The 19887-nt window shown below is 46.7% G+C and overlaps 9 protein-coding genes across 9 annotated transcripts; 4 read left to right on the plus strand and 5 right to left on the minus strand.

Moving 5' to 3' along the window:
- Nucleotides 1–53: 53 nt before the first annotated feature.
- C8R40DRAFT_1173026 (uncharacterized protein) lies at nucleotides 54–1164 on the minus strand (the record flags this gene model as incomplete). Its single annotated transcript, XM_046231948.1, has 3 exons — nucleotides 54–588; nucleotides 641–881; nucleotides 936–1164. 3 exons carry the CDS (start codon nucleotides 1162–1164, stop codon nucleotides 54–56), a joined length of 1005 nt encoding a protein of 334 aa, XP_046084048.1.
- Nucleotides 1165–1733: 569 nt separating this feature from the next.
- Nucleotides 1734–2226, minus strand: C8R40DRAFT_1161904 (transmembrane proteins 14C-domain-containing protein; the record flags this gene model as incomplete). The annotated part of the gene is made up of 4 exons (XM_046230185.1): nucleotides 1734–1864; nucleotides 1920–1993; nucleotides 2062–2162; nucleotides 2224–2226. 4 exons carry the CDS (start codon nucleotides 2224–2226, stop codon nucleotides 1734–1736), a joined length of 309 nt encoding a protein of 102 aa, XP_046084049.1.
- A 169-nt stretch (nucleotides 2227–2395) lies between these two features.
- On the minus strand, nucleotides 2396–5471 carry C8R40DRAFT_1114940 (uncharacterized protein). The gene is made up of 13 exons (XM_046228540.1): nucleotides 5406–5471; nucleotides 5269–5347; nucleotides 5197–5216; nucleotides 5076–5138; nucleotides 4929–5017; nucleotides 4537–4879; nucleotides 4252–4485; nucleotides 3910–4191; nucleotides 3459–3848; nucleotides 3270–3407; nucleotides 3119–3214; nucleotides 2605–3069; nucleotides 2396–2553 (listed from the first exon to the last, which is right to left on the minus strand). Exons 1-13 carry the CDS (start codon nucleotides 5415–5417, stop codon nucleotides 2476–2478), a joined length of 2289 nt encoding a protein of 762 aa, XP_046084050.1. The 5' UTR covers nucleotides 5418–5471; the 3' UTR covers nucleotides 2396–2475.
- A 126-nt stretch (nucleotides 5472–5597) lies between these two features.
- C8R40DRAFT_1161906 (ribosomal protein L21-like protein) lies at nucleotides 5598–6117 on the minus strand (the record flags this gene model as incomplete). Its single annotated transcript, XM_046230186.1, has 2 exons — nucleotides 5598–6009; nucleotides 6101–6117. 2 exons carry the CDS (start codon nucleotides 6115–6117, stop codon nucleotides 5598–5600), a joined length of 429 nt encoding a protein of 142 aa, XP_046084051.1.
- Nucleotides 6118–6226: 109 nt separating this feature from the next.
- On the plus strand, nucleotides 6227–8551 carry C8R40DRAFT_1114947 (P-loop containing nucleoside triphosphate hydrolase protein). The gene is made up of 10 exons (XM_046228541.1): nucleotides 6227–6358; nucleotides 6426–6456; nucleotides 6565–6651; nucleotides 6704–6751; nucleotides 6804–7448; nucleotides 7496–7728; nucleotides 7781–7896; nucleotides 7945–8090; nucleotides 8141–8211; nucleotides 8263–8551. Exons 1-10 carry the CDS (start codon nucleotides 6299–6301, stop codon nucleotides 8434–8436), a joined length of 1611 nt encoding a protein of 536 aa, XP_046084052.1. The 5' UTR covers nucleotides 6227–6298; the 3' UTR covers nucleotides 8437–8551.
- Nucleotides 8552–8787: 236 nt separating this feature from the next.
- Nucleotides 8788–10783, plus strand: C8R40DRAFT_1114953 (uncharacterized protein). Its single transcript, XM_046228542.1, has 5 exons — nucleotides 8788–9263; nucleotides 9311–9475; nucleotides 9541–10077; nucleotides 10157–10321; nucleotides 10380–10783. Exons 1-5 carry the CDS (start codon nucleotides 8932–8934, stop codon nucleotides 10684–10686), a joined length of 1506 nt encoding a protein of 501 aa, XP_046084053.1. The 5' UTR covers nucleotides 8788–8931; the 3' UTR covers nucleotides 10687–10783.
- Nucleotides 10784–11238: 455 nt separating this feature from the next.
- C8R40DRAFT_1050944 (glycoside hydrolase family 47 protein) lies at nucleotides 11239–13640 on the plus strand (the record flags this gene model as incomplete). The annotated part of the gene is made up of 10 exons (XM_046224674.1): nucleotides 11239–11582; nucleotides 11637–11757; nucleotides 11812–11984; nucleotides 12071–12179; nucleotides 12231–12330; nucleotides 12386–12484; nucleotides 12533–13149; nucleotides 13208–13377; nucleotides 13434–13451; nucleotides 13505–13640. The coding sequence occupies 10 exons, from the start codon at nucleotides 11239–11241 to the stop codon at nucleotides 13638–13640; spliced, it is 1887 nt and encodes a 628-aa protein (XP_046084054.1).
- Nucleotides 13641–13984: 344 nt separating this feature from the next.
- C8R40DRAFT_1161909 (uncharacterized protein) lies at nucleotides 13985–16050 on the plus strand (the record flags this gene model as incomplete). Its single annotated transcript, XM_046230187.1, has 9 exons — nucleotides 13985–14034; nucleotides 14099–14185; nucleotides 14255–14367; nucleotides 14418–14616; nucleotides 14666–14798; nucleotides 14848–15259; nucleotides 15307–15486; nucleotides 15547–15760; nucleotides 15813–16050. 9 exons carry the CDS (start codon nucleotides 13985–13987, stop codon nucleotides 16048–16050), a joined length of 1626 nt encoding a protein of 541 aa, XP_046084055.1.
- Nucleotides 16051–16588: 538 nt separating this feature from the next.
- On the minus strand, nucleotides 16589–19840 carry C8R40DRAFT_1051299 (ANTH domain-containing protein; the record flags this gene model as incomplete). The annotated part of the gene is made up of 9 exons (XM_046224700.1): nucleotides 16589–18242; nucleotides 18301–18466; nucleotides 18518–18659; nucleotides 18718–18869; nucleotides 18926–19037; nucleotides 19088–19392; nucleotides 19444–19570; nucleotides 19627–19725; nucleotides 19775–19840. The coding sequence occupies 9 exons, from the start codon at nucleotides 19838–19840 to the stop codon at nucleotides 16589–16591; spliced, it is 2823 nt and encodes a 940-aa protein (XP_046084056.1).
- Nucleotides 19841–19887: the final 47 nt, after the last annotated feature.

Here is a 19887-nt window from a genome sequence, read left to right on the forward strand (position 1 = left end):
TGTCAATAAATTACTCCTGATGTATGCCAAACTCAGATATGAAAGATTAATCATTAATGTTCGTGGTGTTCGCTATAAGCAGGTGGGGGTAGCTCCTCCGTCTCAGGATTCGCGACACCGAGGATCACGTCCGACTTGATCACCTTCTTTTCATCCGGATATGCTGTGACTATTGTCGATCCTACGCCAGAACGACTACTTCCCTCCACGAACTGGAGTTGTGGAGCTGACACATAGTCGGAATATTTCCCATCTTGTAAAGAATCCGTGGAAAATGATGAGTCCAAGGTCTGTGAACGTATACCGGACGAGCTTGAAGGGTTATTGGCATGGGGGTCGCCGAAGTCAGAGGCTACCAAGGGATGTATTTCAGATGCCTGGGTGGCTACGAGTGGTGTCATCAGATTGTCAAGAACAGGCGTGTCCCATATCGGTTTTCCGTTCTTCTTTTGTCGACGACGATACACAAAGACAAGCCCAATGATAGCGCCAACGAGAACAAGACCGCCCAGAACGCACCCTAAAATTATTGGCCATATCGTGTGACCATCATCTGGCGCATCACTGTCGCCGTCGTCGATAGTATATCTAAGAATTCGTAGTCACTATCTAAATCCCACTGCGAGAAAGCAGAACATACATGAAAGCGTCTAGAACGGCATACGTAGCATTTTTGGCAAGAGATACAACGATAGTATGAGACGTATTGCTCAACCCTGTTCGAAACCAATGTATTGTCGCACTTGCCGACGCTGATCCTCCATTTGTCTGAGCGCTCTGATAGTCATGCAAGTCCACAAATGTGCCCGAGCCTCCATCGATACTGATGTTTGCACTGACAGGGTATGGCCACGAAGCAGCCGCGTAATATATTGCGACACCTTCCAATGGTAATGAGAAAGTAGTAGTAAAAAAACTTCTGCCTCAGGACTCACCTGTAAAGGTAAAGCTGGCCGAAGCACCTTTGGTGGTAGTTGTGGTGTGTGATTCGGAGTAATCGAGTGTACTGTCAGATGAAAGCCATACGCTTGAATTGGGTTTGTAGTCGATGCTGGAAGAGGTATGGGAGATGGTAACATTGTTCAATGCAAAAACAACATGTGGAATAGCGGCAAAAAGGAGGAAGAGGGAGGGCAGGTCGACGGAGGAGAAATAGACGACCATAAATGGTTTGAACCAGATTCAGGAGGGGACGCCCTTGAAGAAAGTCAAGAAGGGTTGGAGGTCAACAGTGAGGACGTGGTAGGAAACACTGAAAGATCATTATCACTTCCGCGGGACGGACGCGCGCGCCTGCGTGTACATAGCATGAGTGCGTTACATAGCAACGATAACAAACTCAGAGAGAAGTGGATATTGCCTTATTAGAGATCTTGAAACTTGATTTGTTCAGAGCAGACAGAATAATTCACATCTAGAAATCGAGTCCATGTAATTTCCAGGTGAAAATGCATAGTTGACCGGCGCAATCGGCGCTCGCCGTACGGTTCTGTATGTGGCGGATCATGCAAGGAGGCGGTCCGCCGATCAGACCAGTCGTCGGTCCATGGGTGATACATATATCAGCTCCTGTGCTTTCCAGCTTTCTATTTCACAACAATCGCATCTGTTGTAAGAGGAATAAAGATACAGGTTGAGTGGGGTATATGTACATGCAAAGTACATTCAAGTTGATGTACATTCTGATTCTTGAAGGACATCCAAGTTACAAATATTTGCTTTCAAGCCAACTTTTAAGCACCAAGTTTGTAGATGACATTCCCGTAATAAAACAACGACGCAGCTGAAGTGACTGTGAGAAGAGCAGGGATAGGTCCCTTCCTCACTCGGGGAAGAGACGAAAGGAGAAGTAGAACAGATGCACCTGTTAGGCATATGAGCATGAAGAAAAAAGATAAGTAGCATTTTTAGACACACACCTAATGCACCTTCTAATCCATTGTTAGCGCCTTTGCGAATGTTATCGGCGCTGTACAAGTAAAGAGCACCAACTCTACCAACAGCGAGGAGGAAGCCCACTGAATAGATGAAGGTATTTACAAAATTACACCTGTAGCTCACCCTACGCCAGCAACAAGGGAAGGAATCGAGCGAGTTCTGATGAATCCTGTGATTCCTCCGACTGTACAAAGCCCTCCCATGGTGTAAGAAGGATACGCAGACTGTAAGTAAGAATACAGTATTGGCAAGTTGATTGAATTTCTGAACAGGTGAGTAGCATACCATGTCCTTCGGTTAGTAGTAGCTAAGAATCAGAGTGAGAGAGATAACAAGGAGAGGTTGAACGTAGGCAACCTTGAGCCTTGGGAGAAACTGGGGATCGGCTAAGGCGTTCGCTTCCCCGCATTTATGAATCAGAAATTATAATGAGCCGAACCGCGCCGAAGCCGAACTCCGATGAATCCCGTCGCCCGCATACAACGGAGTGATATTTCCATTTAAAGTATATAGACTATGTATGTACATACGAGTCCTTTAAATTTCACCTTCCTCAGGAGTATCCTCCCTCGCAGAACTTGCTCCGGTAGGCGCAGGCTCATCGTAGCGAGGACGCTACAAGTACCTGTCAATACTAACTTAGGAGCGATCGTGTAGCCTACTGACCTTTTCGGCTCTATCATCAATGGGTAGTTCCTCCATCTCTCGTTTCTCCGACTTGGATGGTTCATCTCTGTCTTTGTATGTCGAAGAAGAGACACTTTTTTCTCGTTCTTCCCGCCTATACTGGGACTCGTCCCAATCTCTAGAGGGATAGTCCGGCCTCCTACCTCTGTCTCGATCTCGTCTACGGTCATCCTTCTCGTGGTGCTTGGATCTGTAGTCTCGATCGTAATCCTTCGAAGCCCTTCGGTCGTAGTCATCATGCCTATAGTGACGGGAGTTGCGAGATTCGTGGTCTTTGCCGCGTTCACGCTCCCGGTAAGACGATTCACGGTCACGATCACGATCGCGTCGATCCCGGTCTCCTCGTTCGGGCTCACGGCTCTGTTCGGCGCGAGGTGGCTCTTTGCGTTTTCGACTCGTAGTTGAGCCACCGTCTTCGGAGCCAGCAGCCTCACGTATACGTTCCTGGTGATGTATAAGTACAAGATGAGTTTTGATGGGAAGGAAGTCTTACTTTCTGTCTCTTAACAAATTTAGCGAAGGCAGTTCGCCTGTTTTCTTCGTCTTCAATGGCTTGAAATTCGGACAGATGTTCGATGAGAGGTACAGCCTATATATACAAACTTGAATTCGAGGAAAGATATCAGCGCCCAGTATGAACTCACCTCTTCGAACGAGAGATTGAGATCCAATGGCTCTGTAAGTTTTCTAAGAGCATATCGTAGGTCTTCTTGCAAATGTCTCTGCTTCCTCTCCGCTCGCCGTTTTTCATCAGCTTGCTTTTTGACAGCAGCGTCATGCAACTGAAAACGAGATTGAGATATGAAGAACAACCTCATGCATGAAGCACATACCGTGCCAAATATAAGATGAAGTTCCTCTTTGCTAAGACTTTTGACATCTTCATTTAGAGTGGCCTTTACGACGCCTAAAAATTCTTCTTCACTCGTGGTTGCAGTTATACTGAGACCAGAACGTTCTGGGGCGTCATCATCTTCCTTGCCTTCCGAGTCGCCCTTCGTTGGTCCATCGACTTTAGCAATTGCATTCGTGACAATAGCAATTTTCGCATCAAGTTTTTGATCAAGAGTATCCACGACATCCCAGAAGAGCTCGATCTGGTTTGAGCCTGGATTACCGAGCATGTTGATGTATCGGTCGTCATCTTTAAATTTTGGGTAGACGTCTTTCCATTTGGTCCTTGCTTTGATGTCACCGGAGGCGACAAGGGATTGCAAAAGCTCCTATAAGCGGGGGAAAAAGGATCGCGACATAATTACGACTACAATAGCGTAGCGGGCGCACCTTGAATGCCTCCCTGGCCTTCCTTTCCTTCCTAGTCTTTTCAACTTGAGCCCGACGCGTCTGTTCATCATACTCTCTCTCCCGAACCCGACTGTAGTCTTCGAAAGCCAGAAGAATATCCAGAGTTGGCAACTTTCTTAATTCGGAATCCGAGTTCCATTCCTCAGATTCGAGAATGAGATTGTGAGCTTGCCTCCACCGAGTAAGAACATCGACATCGAGCTGCTTGAATAAATTGACAACTTTAGCCACACTTCGAGAACGTGCAGCACGACTTTCTTGCTATAAGGATCCAAAGGTCATATCAGTGCGTGTGCTTCTCCAAAATTTCGGGTCACGCACCACTTCGCGCTGTTTCAATTCGGCAACGTACTCTTCAAAGATCAGTTTACGCTCGGACTCAATCTTGGCTTGCTGCCAGATAGGGTGTTGAGAGAAAAGCTTATCTGCAGTGTTGAAAGTCGTATAGTGAAACACATTTGGGTTTCCTTTGAGCATATTCCGGATAGCAGGACGTAGCTTGGCTAATCTTGCTTCCTTCTCCTCTTGCTCTTTAACTTTCAGATTGGTCGTGTACTGAAAATCAATATGGTGTGAGTAGATATGTGATCATTTGGGTGAATTTACCTTTTCGAAAACAGCTTTCTTTTCTGCCAATGTATTTAGTGCCTTATACAATGGATCCGTGATGATAGCTCGCATAGTTTGATCCCAGGTCCAACTTGGATCTACTCCAGCCTTCCTTAAAAGGTGAGAAAAGGCTTTCTCTCCCTCTTCGACAGTCACAAATCCGTTGTGTGGGATGACAGGGTCCTCAGGAAGATTGGGACGTGCCGGAAGAACAGTTGACGAGGCAAGAGGAAGGGCGCCAGTATGTGCTCCTACTACTCCGTTTGTTGTTGTTTCCAACGATGGGATGGCGGGGGTGGAACTACCCACCGGTATAAATCCAGGAGCTGTGATCGCACCACTGCAGAAACGTTGTGAAGTAGTTCATTTTGTTGAGAATTGATACGCACGCAAGGGGAGCCACTTTCTCCTTCTCCACCTTCTCAAGAACTAGTAGGAGCTCATCAGGCATGTCCCATTTCGATTCTTTTGTCTCGGTCTAGAACAAATAGTTGAGACGAACAAGGTAGATTTTCGTTCAGAGTGCCTCCACATACATTATAGTAGTACTTCCGACCACCTGAAAAGTATTCCTTCCACTTGGTTTGATTCAAAGCACGCTTGAGTAAAAGGTTTCAATGCGACGTATCGAAGCACTCATATATAATCACAGCTCACCTCGAAGGGAGATTTGAGGTCTATAGATGGCAGTAGTCAGTAAGGATTCTTTCGCAACTTGATTACACTCACCATCTGGTTTCTCCCAGACACTTTCTCTGGTTCCGGTATTGAACCAATAAGTGCGACCCTCCGGATTTCGGTGCTCAGTCTAAACTTCGGCATTAGTCTGTGAAAAAGAGTCGTGCTTGATTCAAATTTGTACTCGCCCAAACGTTCATTATTTGCAATTAGAAGATCGCAAAGGGTGGCAGTTGCGGACAAGGGTGACACAGCCACCAATGGAACAGGTACAGTACTCAGTAATAATACTCATTACAACTTCAACTTGTATACAACTGTCCACCTTAGTATTTTGTACCATTACTGGTTGAATGCAGGCTCTATAACAAGCACACACATCATATTATAGACTGTATTGAAGGTAAGGGAATTTCTATATCTCCAATCCTCAGTCGTGTATACGTCTGCTTATGCTTCTTCGTCTTCTGGTAACCCTTTCTCCTTTTTTTCTTGAATATAAACTCCATGGCCCCCTTGGTATGTTCTACCACTGTGGCTTCCACCTTCACTTTCGAAGGAGAAATGGTGGGGTTTCCGCGTAAAGTATACTCTCGTGAGCCCAATTCGTGGATTTCGTCGAGAGCAAGTACATCCCCAACTTTGACATCGCGTAGGCGCGGAATTGTGAGAACATCCCGCGGTGCTAGCACATATTTTCGACCAACGACAGTGGCTACGACATACTGAGAAGGCTGAGAGCGAATGAGGTCGAGCGCAGAAGCGGTTGTATATGGAACAGCGTGTATGCTTCTACAGAAGGATCTGCATAGTGATTGAGCTAGACAAGGGGCTTTGTGAGACTGCAGAGCTTTCAATGGGGAAAAATCGTCACGAACGCTGCTTGAATAAACTGGCCATTGGCCACTACGGCGAATGGAGAGTTCAAAAAGTTTATGTACAACTGGTTTCGGGCGCTTGATCTGCAGTTGCTTACAAATTTATTGTATTCCCACGAACTCGGTCCATTCCGGAATCGACCCAACAAACGACGTTCATTTCGCTCAATTCGACGTCCTTTCTCTCCTTCCACCAGAATCCCATGCATAGAATAGCTCTCAGAAACTCTGCGCGTACTCGTGCGCTGGCCGCCTCTGCTAAGGTTTGCTTCCCTTTTTTCATACTCTTTTGACTCGCTTTTTTAACCAGGCCAATTTTTCTGCATGTAGAGCTCTCGCGCCTATGCTACCGCAAAACCTGGTTAGTCCATGCACATTCTCCTCTGTTGTATTCAGTGGTTGCTAACTGTTGCTATTTTTTCTTCTATTTTTTCTCCTTTGCTGTGGTTGTGAAACACGTCACTGGCAGCTGCTTCCGAGGTCTCCTCAATCCTCGAGTCTCGCATTGCAGGAACTTCCGTTGGCGGAAACGTTGAGGAGACTGGACGAGTTCTCAGTGCGTGCATGCATAGCTCTCTCATCTACACTTCAGTAACGCGTTTCCGTAGGTGTCGGTGACGGTATTGGTCGTGTCTGGGGGCTCAAAAACGTCCAGGGTAAGAGCGGTTTCTTCCGATGTTCTCAACGCTGATTTACCTTCTTTCACAGCCGAAGAGATGGTGGAATTCTCTTCTGGTGTCCGTGGCATGTGTCTGAACTTGGAAGCCGACAACGTTGGTGTTTCTATCTTCGGTAATGACCGGCTCATCAAAGAGGGCGACACGGTCAAGCGAACTGGTCAAATCGTCGATGTTCCTGTTGGTCCTGGTTTGCTTGGGCGTGTTGTTGACGCTCTCGGTGACCCTATTGACGGCAAGGGTCCCATTGAGGCCGCTGAGCGTCGTCGTGCTTCCCTGAAAGCACCTGGTATTCTTCCTCGTCGTTCGGTCAACCAGCCTATGATGACTGGCCTCAAACCCATTGATGCAATGGTTCCCATTGGTCGTGGTCAGCGTGAATTGATCATTGGTGATCGTCAAACTGGAAAGACTGCAGTCGCTATTGACACCATCCTTAACCAGAAGAGGTGGAACGATGGTAAGGACGAAGACAAGAAGCTTTACTGTGTGTACGTCGCTGTGGGCCAGAAACGTTCGACTGTTGCTCAGCTTGTCAAGACCCTTGAGGAGAATGACGCCATGAAGTACACGATCATTGTTGCTGCGACCGCCTCGGAAGCTGCTCCTCTGCAGTATCTTGCTCCCTTCTCTGGATGTGCTATGGGTGAATGGTTCCGTGATAATGGCAAACACGGTGCGTTCAACGGCGAATCATTCGGCTCTAGGCTCAAATTCTTCTAGCTTTGATCATCTACGATGACTTGTCTAAACAGGCCGTTGCTTACCGTCAAATGTCATTGTTGCTCCGTCGTCCTCCTGGTCGTGAGGCCTACCCTGGTGATGTCTTCTACTTGCATTCTCGTTTACTCGAACGTGCCGCCAAAATGAGTGACAAATTCGGTGGAGGATCTCTCACTGCTCTCCCTATCATTGAGACCCAGGGTGGTGATGTCTCTGCTTACATTCCCACCAACGTTTGTTTTTTTTTACATTTCAGCTTGGCAATTTATTGAAGTTGTATCATAGGTCATTTCCATTACCGATGGTCAAATTTTCTTGGAGGCTGAGCTCTTCTTCCGTGGTGTCCGCCCTGCTATCAACGTCGGTCTCTCTGTCTCTCGTGTTGGATCTGCCGCCCAAACGTGAGTACAATTCGTTTTTATTGTTAATCTACTTAATTGTCTTCGTAGCAAAATCATGAAGAAGTTTGCTGGTTCTCTCAAGCTGTACCTTGCTCAATACCGTGAAGTCGCTGCCTTCGCTCAGTTTGGTTCTGATCTCGATGCCTCAACTCGTTTCCTCCTCTCCCGTGGTGCCCGTTTGACTGAGCTCTTGAGTATGTCTCATTCCATGACCATGATTCCTGTATCTCATCCCGTCTTGCAGAGCAAGGCCAGTATCAACCCCTCTCTACTGAGATTCAGGTTCCCATCATCTACGCCGGTGTCAACGGTTTGGTGAGTATATATCGATATCCCCTATTCATATAATTTTGACCTGGTTCACAGCTTGACTCTATCCCGGTTGACCAAATTACCCGATGGGAGGGAGAATTCCGTTCCCACCTCACCTCTTCACAAGGTGCTCTCTTGGAGGAAATTTCTGGTGGAAACATCACCCCGGAGCTCGAAGGAAAAATCAAGAAGGTCGTTGAAGAGCACGTCTCATCTTTCACCTCTTAAATTTATTTTCGCCCTCGATTAGAATAATATCGTCTTGAGGAGAGTTGTGGCCTTATGCGTTGAACAGTGCTTAAGAGTCCTTGCCCATTCCAAAATAAATTTCTCTTTATTATCTACACCACTAGAAGTCAGTTTGTGATATAAGGCAAGTATTCGCTGAAACGAGCTCGATGTAGAATGTGAGGAGCACTGTGAAGTGCTCAATATTAGTAGATGAGGTTTACCTGGGACACAGCCCCGCTCGGGTGGAAAAACACACGAAACGCGGTTTGGCTGAGCCTGGAATGTCTTTGTCAGAAGACTAGACACTAGAGTTGCAGAGGGAAGGGAGGGTGGGTTCACACAAAAGAACTTAGAGACGGTTTCGACGATGAGATCTATGAGAGTGTAGTTCAAAGGCGATAAGCGCCCGCTCTCATCGCCACATCTCATCTTATCCTCTGAGAAATCAAAAGTCCTGGGAAACTGTATTTGATGTAGGATGAAAGTCTGTCAATGACCTTATTGCGTTTACCACCTCGAGCTAGAACCGCAGACGAAGTGCTGGATAGCGACCGTTACAGCACCAACACTACAACTTCTTACGAGACAAATGAAACTCAAAGTTCCGCAACTACTCTGTGGGGGCCGGGAACTCTATCTGGCAAAGCAATCAAGAGTCTGGGAGAAGCCAGCCTTCGCGGGGTGGAGAAGCTCGTAGTGAGATGGAGACTAGCAAAAATCAATGCGATCTTACCTGGATTAAATTCCGGAAACTCATCGCCAAAGTATCCTGCGTCTGCCGAACAACTGGAAAAGATATATGACGATCTTTTGGAGCTGTCGCGGTAAGTCTAATCAATTTTCCGTATATCATTGACAACCATGAACGTAGACTTGACTTTTACGATGAAAAAGTTCGCCAGAGGGCCCTGAGATTAATCATGATGCAGATTGGTAGTCGAGAAGCCAGTCAACTCTTGCTTTGCGTGGTCAAATGGCCTAAGGAGGAAATTACCATTTTCCTTTCTGAGATGATGCCCTGCATCCCTCTTTTATGGTACGACCCGTTTCTCCTGTTTCCCTTTGGAAACTCTTACATATGTTGTTGAAACAACTTCAAAGGTATTCGGAAACGTCATCGGTAGTGGAAGCGGATACGAAGGCGCGGCTGGAATTGATAGCAGTATATCGTTCATCGCTACTACCTTCTGAAACTCATGAGGTGCTCCCTTTCATCAACCTAATCTCGCGCCTTGCACAAGAACATGAGGGTTCTTGTCGAGCAGTGATAGAATCTGGCTTTCTTGACATATTAGTCGCCGTTTGTGACCACTGCACTTTCGCTCCCGCTGTGGTGACCGCAGTCCAAGAGGCTATCGGCATTCTTCTAGCATGCCAACGGAGTTGGATTATAGAGCGTGCTCCCCAAAGATTAGGTTTGGTATGGCCGAGACTCAATCCTAGCGTGCCGTTAAGACCAACATCTCTGAGTATGACTCAACAAACTCCCAATGTTCGAAAGCAGTGGTGGCGGACAACGTCGTCAAATGAAATCATTGAACGACTCTCCGAGATTGCTGCCATTTTGAGCATGCCGGAGCTACGGTCCAACTGTGAAAAGGATATGTTTGACTTGTCCTTTGATTTGTTGGTTTTTTGGTGAGCATCTAATTCAGAGTCACTGTTGTGTTATCTCTCTAACACAAATAGCAAATATACTTATTGCAATTGGTTCTAGCGATCTAGATAATGACGGTGCCAGCTTCACTGCAATATCGATGTCGTATCTCGTTCAAATAATTGCATTTGGAGGTAACATTCGACGCACACTTGAACATGTTCTCACTTTGCTGCCTTATCACATTAAATTGGACTTCTTCTATCGAATAATACATCCTCTGTCGTAAGTTATATTGGACGTTCTTCCACCACCTAGTGTTGGTAACGTTTGATTCTTACAGTCGTGTACCAGTGGACCATTTACCGACAGCGACAACATTCTACGAAGCAATCAAAGCCCAAAACCCAAGCTTGAATCCTATCGATGTCTTCGTTCAGTTTGCAATGGACGTTGCTGATAGTAGTCAAGAGAGTGCGCAGGCAGTTGTAGATGCAGAGATTATCTCTCTCGTTATTGCAAATCGCGCTAGCATACCGAACATACGATATGTGCTTCAGCGTATACAGAACGCTGTGGGACAACACCAAGAACCATCCGTATGTATATCTGACTGCGATCATCTTCTCTCGGCTGAGTCGAGACTTTAGATCACTTTACAACGACCACGAGCCGGAACGGTGTGATTGACTAGTTTCCCCAACGGCAGACACTTTCGAGTCGGCTGAGGATAGGATAGGATAGGATAGTCTGGCTAGGTCCGATTCCCGAACAAACAGTTTACCCTACTGTACAATCACTACTTAGATTACATTAATGGAACACACATTTCTAATGCGGGGGGCGATTGTGCCACTCACACTAAGTAGTTTAAATCGGAGTGATTGACAGTCCTCGACTTAGAGTACATGTATTCGATCCGATCGCCCTTGGTATCTGCGTTCTGGACAATTGTGAACGGCGAGTGGGTACTTACTCCAAGATATCATGGTCTTGGTCTGGTCCTGGTGTAGATTGCCAAATTTGACCGGTTTGATAAGTCCGAGGTCGCATAGAAATTTGTCCACGTGGCTACTCCAGCAAGCTGCGCTTTTCATGACTGTAACGACGCTGCGACGCCCGTCATTGTCCTATCCTTGTTGGTCGCATGAAGTCTTCTTCACTCAACTTATTTCATGAATCACTATCAGAAAGTCGCTGAGATGTATCGGTCACATCCTCTCTCCGCATATTTGCGCTCAATACGCCATCGACCTTACTTTCGCAGCGTTCTCTATGGCTGCCTATTAATTGCTTCGGTCTATGTTCTGTACAGCTTCGTGAATCCTACCTATCCAATCCCCACCTATTCTTCATTTTCTTGGGCAGATCCTTTTTCTGGCGATCTAGCGGAAAGTTACTTGCCAGCCGATGAAACGCCAGCAGACGTCTGGCGGGGAAGGGCAAAAAGTGTCAAGCTTGCCTTCTTACATGGATATCATGGCTATGAAAGATATGCTCAACCCCACGACGAAATTCGTCCCCTCTCGAACGATTTTATAGACAAGTGCGCTTTTGCATTCTTCTCAAATGTTATTTGAACTGATATGATCATCTACAGCTTCAATGGGTGGGGTGTCACAATGTATGATTCTCTAGATACCATGCTACTTATGGGTCTGGAGAATGAATACAACCGCGCAATGCCTTTCATAGAGAAGACTGTGTTCAGCCTGCCCGATGTATGTGCTGCCAACTACGTTTCGCGGTGTCCCCTATCTGATCAAAGTGCTTAGGGTGAATTTGCGCCTTTTTTTGAGACGGTGATAAGATACCTCGGAGGACTGCTGTCTGCGTATGCTCTTAGAAAAGACGACCTTCTTCTTAGACGTGCGGATGAGCTTGCTGAGAAGCTAGATCATGTCTTCGCAACCCCTAGTGGGTTTCCACTTTTTGGGGTAAACCCAAAGTAAGTGTGGGTGCCAGCCCCAGTCCTACCGTGATCCCCCCAGTTTCAAAGTCCATCCTCCGATTAACTAAATACCTTTACCTTAGTGGAAATGTAGTTGGCCCCGAGATTGGAATACTTGCTGAAATGGCAAGCTTGCAGATGGAATACACGGCCCTCGCAAAGTTTACTGGAAAAAAGCGATGGTGGGACAGGGTAAGGGTTTTAGAAGTTCAAAATACGAATAGCATTACTCATTGCTGTTAGGCCAATACTGTGATCAGGGCATTGGATAAAGCGGATCTTCATAAAACCGGGGGAATGTTTCCCATTAGGTGGAATCTGACCTCTGCTCAGCCTTTTGATAGTTTGTGTGACCAAGTTCATCTGCATGTATAAGGTCTTACATTTTTTTATTCTAGCACACCTTTCTGTAGGCGCGCAAGCCGATAGTACACATGAATATCTGCTCAAGCAGTATCTTCTGACTGCTAAGGTCGACAAGGCTAACTTGATAATGTGTATGCTTATCGGTATTTTTCGATTCTCCTAGCTCAATTATCCCGCAGATCTTCGAGCTACTACGCACATAATCGCAGAACTTCTATTCTTATCACCGAAGCGGCATCTATTATACGTAACAGACACTACTTTCTCGACAAACGAGCACAGAGGGCGGCCATCGCATACTTTTGAACACTTGTCTTGCTTTTTACCTGGTCTCCTAGCGCTTGGTGCACACACTCTTCCTCTTGATGATCTTGCAAGTCTCGGGATAGATTTGAATGAGATTGGCAATGAATCGATGTTTGGGATATCTGGAGAAGGTTACAAACTACTCGCGGGATATAATCTCAAATCATTACACATGTGGGCAGCCGAAGGCCTTGCTCAGACCTGTTGGCTCTCATATGCAGACATGCCCACTGGATTGGGCCCGGATGAAATGGTCATGCACACTGCGGGTGACGACCGGTGGGGTAAAACTGTTGATGGTTTCAAGGATGGTGGAGGATATTTATGGATGGACGCGATCGAAAAATGGAAAGCATCCGGGGCACGTGGTGCACCCCCGGGGGTTGGTGACAAGACACCCGTTATCTACACAGAGACAGAGAGGTTGCGAGGGAGTGGACGAGCAAGAGATTATTCCATCAGGAAGTCTGGTTACTTACTGAGACCGGAGGTTCGTGAATGCGTTATCATATTTGCTTGGATACTTTGTGAACTGATAATGTTGTCAGACGCTCGAGTCACTCTACATACTTTGGCGGACAACGGGTAATAACAAATGGCGAGACAGAGGATGGAAAATATTTGAATCAATAGAGCGCCATACTAAAACTCCCTCAGGATATGCCAGTTTGCGAACAGTGGAGGTTTTACCTGCTGTGAAAGACGATGACATGCCCAGGTAAGTTCCGTTCATATTGCTGAATTGACGCGGCTTAAGAATGGGCAATTCCATAGTTATTTTTTTGCTGAAACGTATGCTCCAATAGCGCTTCATTCTAACGTTACACTAACCCTCGATTTCCCAGTCTCAAATACTTATACCTCATGTTCATTGACACAGACCCGATACCGTTAGACAAATGGGTTCTCAATACCGAAGCACATCCCTTACCGGTAATCGAATGGAGCCAGGCAGAGAAGGACAATTTTCATATCCCATAATTATTGAACGATATAGGAGATATCTACGTACGCAACGGCCGTTGTCCGGACGTTGGCACTAATCGAGTGAACTCATAAATGAATCATGCGGAACGATCTCCCGAGCCAATGAAATCATATCACTGTAATACTGCGGAGAACTGCTTTGATTGGTTGATACCAGGTGGATATTCTCGGCCCGCAGTTTTTGCCGTCGCTAACCGTCCGTTAACAAATTTGCACAAATTCGATGTCACTTTAAAGGGCTTATCCGTTTCGGATCCACAGTTACTCCTCCCTACTCCTCACACTCATCACCACAGTCAATTTCCTGTCTTTTCTGCGAGTTTCCTGTATCTATTGTCATGTCACTTAAGAAGGGTGAATTTGTGGGCTCTTTAGACTGTGGTACTACGTAGGCTGGATATTTCATGTATTGCTTACTGGCCATGTCTGTGTTTACACGTTGTCGTCTATAGTTCGGTTCGGTTCATCATCTTCGACAAGTACGCTCAAATAGTCGCTCAGCATCAACTTGAATTTCCCCAATACTACCCTAATCCAGGGTACGTCGCCAAGCTCACGCCCCGCATTTCCCCGCACTGATAAATGCCCTTTACCCCACTTATCCTTAGGTGGCATGAGCAAAATCCCTTAGAAATACAAGCTCATGCCGAAGCTTGCATAGAACAAACTATTAGCTCTCTAGTTGCCTCGGGCTTCACGAAGGACAGTGTAAAGGTCATCGGTTGGTCGGGCGTCAGTATTCATCATACGGCGCTCAATATTCTTCTTTAGGCATAACAAATCAAAGAGAAACTGCTTTCGTCTGGAGTCGCAAAACTGGCAAACCCCTTTGTAATGCTATTGTTTGGGACGACTCAAGAACGAAAAATCTCGTAGCTCACTATGAACATGTCCTTCAGACCAAGGGGATTGAAGTTACACCCGGCGTATGGAAGCAGGGTCAGGAAGGTATTGATGCGTTGCGGGAAATGTACGTAGTTTCACTCTGTGTCGATCATTATGTTCATCCTTGCCTTTAGTTCTGGCCTTCCATTATCGACATATTTTTCTGCTACTAAAGTTCGCTGGATGATCGATAACTACCCGGAAGTTGCCCAAGCCCATGCAAATGATGACATGTGCTTTGGCACTTTAGAATCATGGCTTGTCTACGTGTGTTCTCATTCGATTTTTATGTTTCCAAATACTTGAACTATCGCAGAACTTGGTCGGTGGTGTGAAGCAAGGTTTGCACGTCTCTGAGATGTCCAATGCAGCACGTACGCTCTTATTCAACACAACGACATTAAACTGGGACCCAATGCTGTTCAAATTCTTTGGTCTTCGTCAATCCATCGTTGGCGACGTTGTTTCTACTTCTCAGACGTATGGCCATATTGCTGCTGGTCCACTAGCCGGTGTACCAATTGGCGGGTTGGTTGGCGATCAACAAGCTGCTCTAATCGGAAATAAATGTTTATCCAAGGGTGAAGCCAAATGCACATATGGCACCGGTGCATTCCTTCTTTTTTGTACCGGGAACGAAATCGTCAAGAGCAGTCATGGATTACTCAGTACTGTGGCTTTTCAACCGGGACCCAACAGCAAACCTGTTTTCGCCCTGGAAGGAAGTAGTAAGTATCTTCTCTGGGCGCTGTTAATGTATACTTACAGTATCCAGTTTCATCTGCCGGAAGTGCTATCACGTGGTTAAAGGATTCGATGCGTATGATCTCTAGTTCTGCACAAGTGAATGACTTGGCAGCCCAAGAACCAACCAGTGGTGGTGTCTACTTTGTCACTGCATTCTCTGGTCTCCTTGCACCCTACTGGGACTCATCTGCGACCGGCTTGCTGATTGGTGAGTGTATTCTATCTCTTTCAACAAATGCATTAGCCGTATATGACGAACATACTCCAGGTATCACCCAGTACACCAATCCTTCGCATATCGCACGCGCTACTTTGGAAGCCACCGCTTTTCAGACGCGGGCTATCATCGAGAGTATGGTCCTAGATTCTGGCAAGGATGTGGCGAATCTTAAAGTCGATGGCGGAATGACCAACGGCGACTTAGCTATGAGCATTCTAGCTGACCTAAACGGTACTGAGGTTATCCGACCAGAAATGAGGGAGTACGTTTCTCTTGTTATTACCGTCATTGGTCCTTTATCTCACTGTGTATAGATCTACTGCTCTTGGTTCTGCACTCCTGGCCGGCTCTGCGATTGGGTTGTTCGGTTGGGATCTCACTAAACCCGAAAGCTTGTCGGAGGTCAACACAAAAGGAACCCGCACTTTCAAACCCGAGATGGCTGCTAGCATCCGTGAGAAGAAGTGGACAAACTGGCAACGTGCAGTTGAACGCTCGAGAGGCTGGGAGGCTGGCTTTGATGAAGAAGAGGAAGAAGATTTGCTGGGTTAGACGTACGTGTCAGGGACTTGCATCTCGACCTTTACAAGATGATACCTTTCCTTTATATAACCACGTTTTGGGCTAGGGACAATTTAGATCCAGATATACAAGCTCTACATATCTTACATTGTGTCGTTGAATATGTATTTCTAGTGTGTAATTTAGTATGCGGTTAGCAATGCGCGTGAAAAGAAACAGTAGGATATCGAATTTGCACATAAACACTCAGAACACTCACCTTCATTATCTGCGCACAGATAGGTAGCACCACCCCGATGGTAGAATTATGATAAGTAGCTACAGACATTGGTACAAAGGCACTGAAATGTCCCTAAAAGATTTTACTGTAGGAAGTGCAGAGGAGAAAGATGAAGGAATGGATGGGATACTGAAAGCGTGAAAGCCAAATAGGAAACCAAAAAGGGAAGGATAAGAAAACGATCTTCGTTGTAGAATGAGTATTCCAAATTGATTCAGGGAGCGTAAAGGAAAAAGATATCGTAGACGTATAGTAATGAGAACAGGTATACCTGGTGTTAAGTATTCCTCAAATAAGTGATGTCCCTTGCTGGTGGTGTTGTTGCTGCTGTTGAGGATTGCCGTTTTGGAACGACGATCCAAACATACTTCCCCCCATCAATGTCGAATTTGGCATTCCTCCAGTACTACCCACACCCCCGATGCCTGTAGGCATAGAAAGCACATTGGCCCCATTCGGCATCGTGCTGAACATAGAAGCGCGGAAAGGGTTCGCCCCTCCTCCAGTCATCTGTGGCCGTAGGCCTTGACCCAGGGTGGATCCTATTCCAGTTGAACCAAGCGTAGACGATTGACCAAGTCCTGTAGGTTGACTGCCGAAAGTCCCGCTGGGTAGACCATTAGCAGAACCGGAAGTATTGCGGCCTTGAGGCGACATCGACGGAGTCCCGGTGACTGCAGGTGTAGCAGGGGAGGATCCTGGAATAGATGGCAAAGATTCTAGCAACGATGCACCGAATGATGACGATGGCTTGAATGGTTTGAGTCCATTAAACCCAGTGGTCTGACTCCTCAGCGGCGCTGCAGAGGAAAAGGAGATGGAAGGCGGAGAAGAGTAATTCGTGGCGCCTGTTGGTTGAGATGACAAGGAGGAAGAGAATAAAGAGTCGGAGAAAGTGGATCCTGTCGTTGTCGTCGAGGTGTTCTGGGAGTTCAGGGCGTTGAAAGGTCCTGAAGACGAAGAGGCTTGGCCTGACGTCGCAGTGCTATCCGGTTTTCTAGAAGAAAAGGAAGACGCAACACTGGACATGTCGGACACCCCAGGACTGAGCGCACTCAGATTGAACGAAAAACTTCCAAATCCTGTTTGTTGTGGAAGTTGTGGCGCACCTTGCACTATCTGCTGCTGCGATGATTGTTGTTGTTGGACAGACATGTTCCCATTTTGACCACCCATCCCCAGTGCTAATTCCATCAGCGAGGGTTGTTTGGGAACAGGTGGAGGAGGAGTCGAAATAGGCCCGAACGGATTTCTCGTTCCAGTCTGATGAGTTTTGACTGGCTGGGCTGGTGGTGGCGATGTGGCACTGGAACTTTGTGTCGAACCAAAAGCTGTCAATGGTGTTGATGCAGGACGCGCAGGAACGTTTATCGGTGAAGGCGAGGACTGCTGAGAGAAGGGGCCTGCTGACATAAAAGAAGAAGAAAACGACGAAGATCCGAGCGAGGATGAACTCTGTGCACTGGGAAGACCATTCACAGCTGAGAGACCATTAGGAGCTCCATTCAGAGTCCCGGAAGATGCAGGTTGCAATTGCTGTTGTGGAAAGAGATGGGGTTGTTGTTGCATACCACCAACACCAAACATAGCCATCCCAGTGGTCTGCGGCAATAGCATACTTTGACGGAAGGGATTCGCACCCGTTGCTTGCGGCTGTAAGAAGCTGTTTTGTTGTTGCGGCATCCCAGTAGCTTGCTGAGGAAGGAAAGACGAGAATGGGCGATGTCCAGTGGCCTGAGGTTGCAAGCGCAGGTGAGACGGAGGCTGTGATTGTTGCTGCATCATTCCGAACGGATTTGGGACTTGTTGGAAGGAAACTTGTTGTGGCGCAACGACTCCTGTAGGTTGAACTTGCATTTGAGGCTGTCCAAACTGGGGGGCCATACCCATTTGTGTAAATGGGTTGGCAGCTCCTTGCTGTTGGAAATAAGCAGTGCTTGGACTAAGTATGTCGACAAAATCAGAATTTGCAATTGAATGATGACCATAATGGAATATACCTGTTGGTTTGGGGATTGAAGAGACTTGACTGTTCCTCTTCGATTCCTGAGAAGAAGTCGGCAACAGCCTTATTTGGCTCCATTTGAGTATTCGCGGGTGTTGGTGACGTTGTTGGAGTGGCCTGGGATGGGGTACTGAGAGGCAACGGTGGCGCTGGAGAGGAAGCTAGAAGACACATTGAATATCATGTATGTCGTGGCTCAGATATAAGTTTACCTTTACCAGGCTTACTAGATGTAGAACCAGTACCCCGTCCTCTTTGTGCCGCTTCCTTGTTCGTCTTATATTCGATGCGATTCTGTTCAAAGTTGGGGTCACTGAGGTATTCATCGAGCGCACCGGCCAGGGAAACGGGGGCCTGACACGAAGATACATCAGAGGGGAAGTGAAATGTTTGGGTGGGTGGAAATACAGACGTGTTTCAAATTGGGTATCGGAACATTGAGAATGTTCTGCAATTTTTTGGCTACGCCGAGATACTCTACGACCCTTTCAGTTTGTTTGCAAAAATGCCTATAAAGAGCGAGGGCCTGTTCTGCATCAACATGCGACATCTCGAAATAATGTTCTAGTGATCCAATTACCATCAGTCAAGCTTGGAAGGTGCCAGATCATTAAACACACCTAGGACGTTGATGACACCTTCGTTCCCGGCCTGGAAGAGTATGAGAAGATCCTTGACAAGCATTCGTAGAGCGGTAGTAGTGAGTTCGTCTTCCAAGTCGTCTAGGTAGAACTGATTGAACCGTCAGTCAAATCATCAACGTGATTGACAAAAAGACGTACCTTGCATTCCACAAGGGAATCGATCATCCTATGAACAGCCTTTGTTTCCCTCAACAATCCCTTCTCAACAGTCATCACTCGCAGCTTCCTACCCATAATCGTCTTACTTCGTTGAGGCCCTGAAGCTGAAATATCCTTTTTCTTTCCCCGAGCATAGTTATCCTCTTCCACAGAAGCCGAGTTTCGCATATCCCGATTAGACTCGGCTTGCACTCGGATTGCGTCGTGCTTCAAATCTCGGTATGCACGAATTCTCGAGTCGAGATACACAGCGTAGTTTTGGAGATTTTGAGGAGCAGCATAGCCTGAAAGATAGAGTGAGAAGCTCATCACCTTTGGATAATCCCTTGGCGCACCTTCCCAGTTTCCTGCTGATACATTCTGAAGTCGGAGAACCTCTGAAGAAGATAGATAAGATAGAACATTGTCCGTCGCGCCGTTACGAATCATCGTATGCAGTACAATCAAAGCTTTGAACACGACCTGAGAGAAGGTGGATGTAAGCATAGTCACCGTTTGCATGAGCTATAGACACATACCACTGAGTTTGGTTCTCTGAATCTCGGCGACAAGGCCTTACAAACATCATGAACAGCACCGTCGTCCGACCAAGTTGCAGCGATGATTGGGTCCAGATACTTAGAAGCACTGTAAGAATCAGCCAGAGCATCATAGATAGCAGCTCACCTTGGCTTTTGGAGGTGCTGCTTTCGGCTTACAAGCCATCTTGACCACTTTGTCGTAACTCGACATGGCCGAAGAAAGTTGTCAGTGTTCTGTAAATATTGTCCGGAAAAGAG

This window comes from Lentinula edodes, assembly GCF_021015755.1.
Source record: "Lentinula edodes strain Le(Bin) 0899 ss11 chromosome Unknown C8R40scaffold_28, whole genome shotgun sequence".
Taxonomy (NCBI): Eukaryota; Fungi; Basidiomycota; class Agaricomycetes; order Agaricales; family Omphalotaceae; genus Lentinula; species Lentinula edodes.

What these genes read in the sequence shown, in the direction of transcription:
- C8R40DRAFT_1114947 (XM_046228541.1), top strand. Translation starts at nt 6,299, where the DNA reads ATGCATAGAATAGCTCTCAGAAACTCTGCGCGTACTCGTGCGCTGGCC. An exon ending in CTATGCTACCGCAAAACCTG is followed by an intron (nt 6,457 to 6,564) that starts GTTAGTCCATGC and finishes CGTCACTGGCAG; the next exon opens with CTGCTTCCGAGGTCTCCTCA. An exon ending in GGGGCTCAAAAACGTCCAGG is followed by an intron (nt 6,752 to 6,803) that starts GTAAGAGCGGTT and finishes CTTCTTTCACAG; the next exon opens with CCGAAGAGATGGTGGAATTC.
- C8R40DRAFT_1114953 (XM_046228542.1), top strand. Translation starts at nt 8,932, where the DNA reads ATGACCTTATTGCGTTTACCACCTCGAGCTAGAACCGCAGACGAAGTG. An exon ending in GATCTTTTGGAGCTGTCGCG is followed by an intron (nt 9,264 to 9,310) that starts GTAAGTCTAATC and finishes CCATGAACGTAG; the next exon opens with ACTTGACTTTTACGATGAAA. An exon ending in TTTGATTTGTTGGTTTTTTG is followed by an intron (nt 10,078 to 10,156) that starts GTGAGCATCTAA and finishes AATTGGTTCTAG; the next exon opens with CGATCTAGATAATGACGGTG.
- C8R40DRAFT_1114940 (XM_046228540.1), bottom strand. An exon ending in TTCATCTTATATTTGGCACG is followed by an intron (nt 3,408 to 3,458) that starts GTATGTGCTTCA and finishes TCTCGTTTTCAG; the next exon opens with TTGCATGACGCTGCTGTCAA. An exon ending in TTGATGATAGAGCCGAAAAG is followed by an intron (nt 2,554 to 2,604) that starts GTCAGTAGGCTA and finishes AGGTACTTGTAG; the next exon opens with CGTCCTCGCTACGATGAGCC.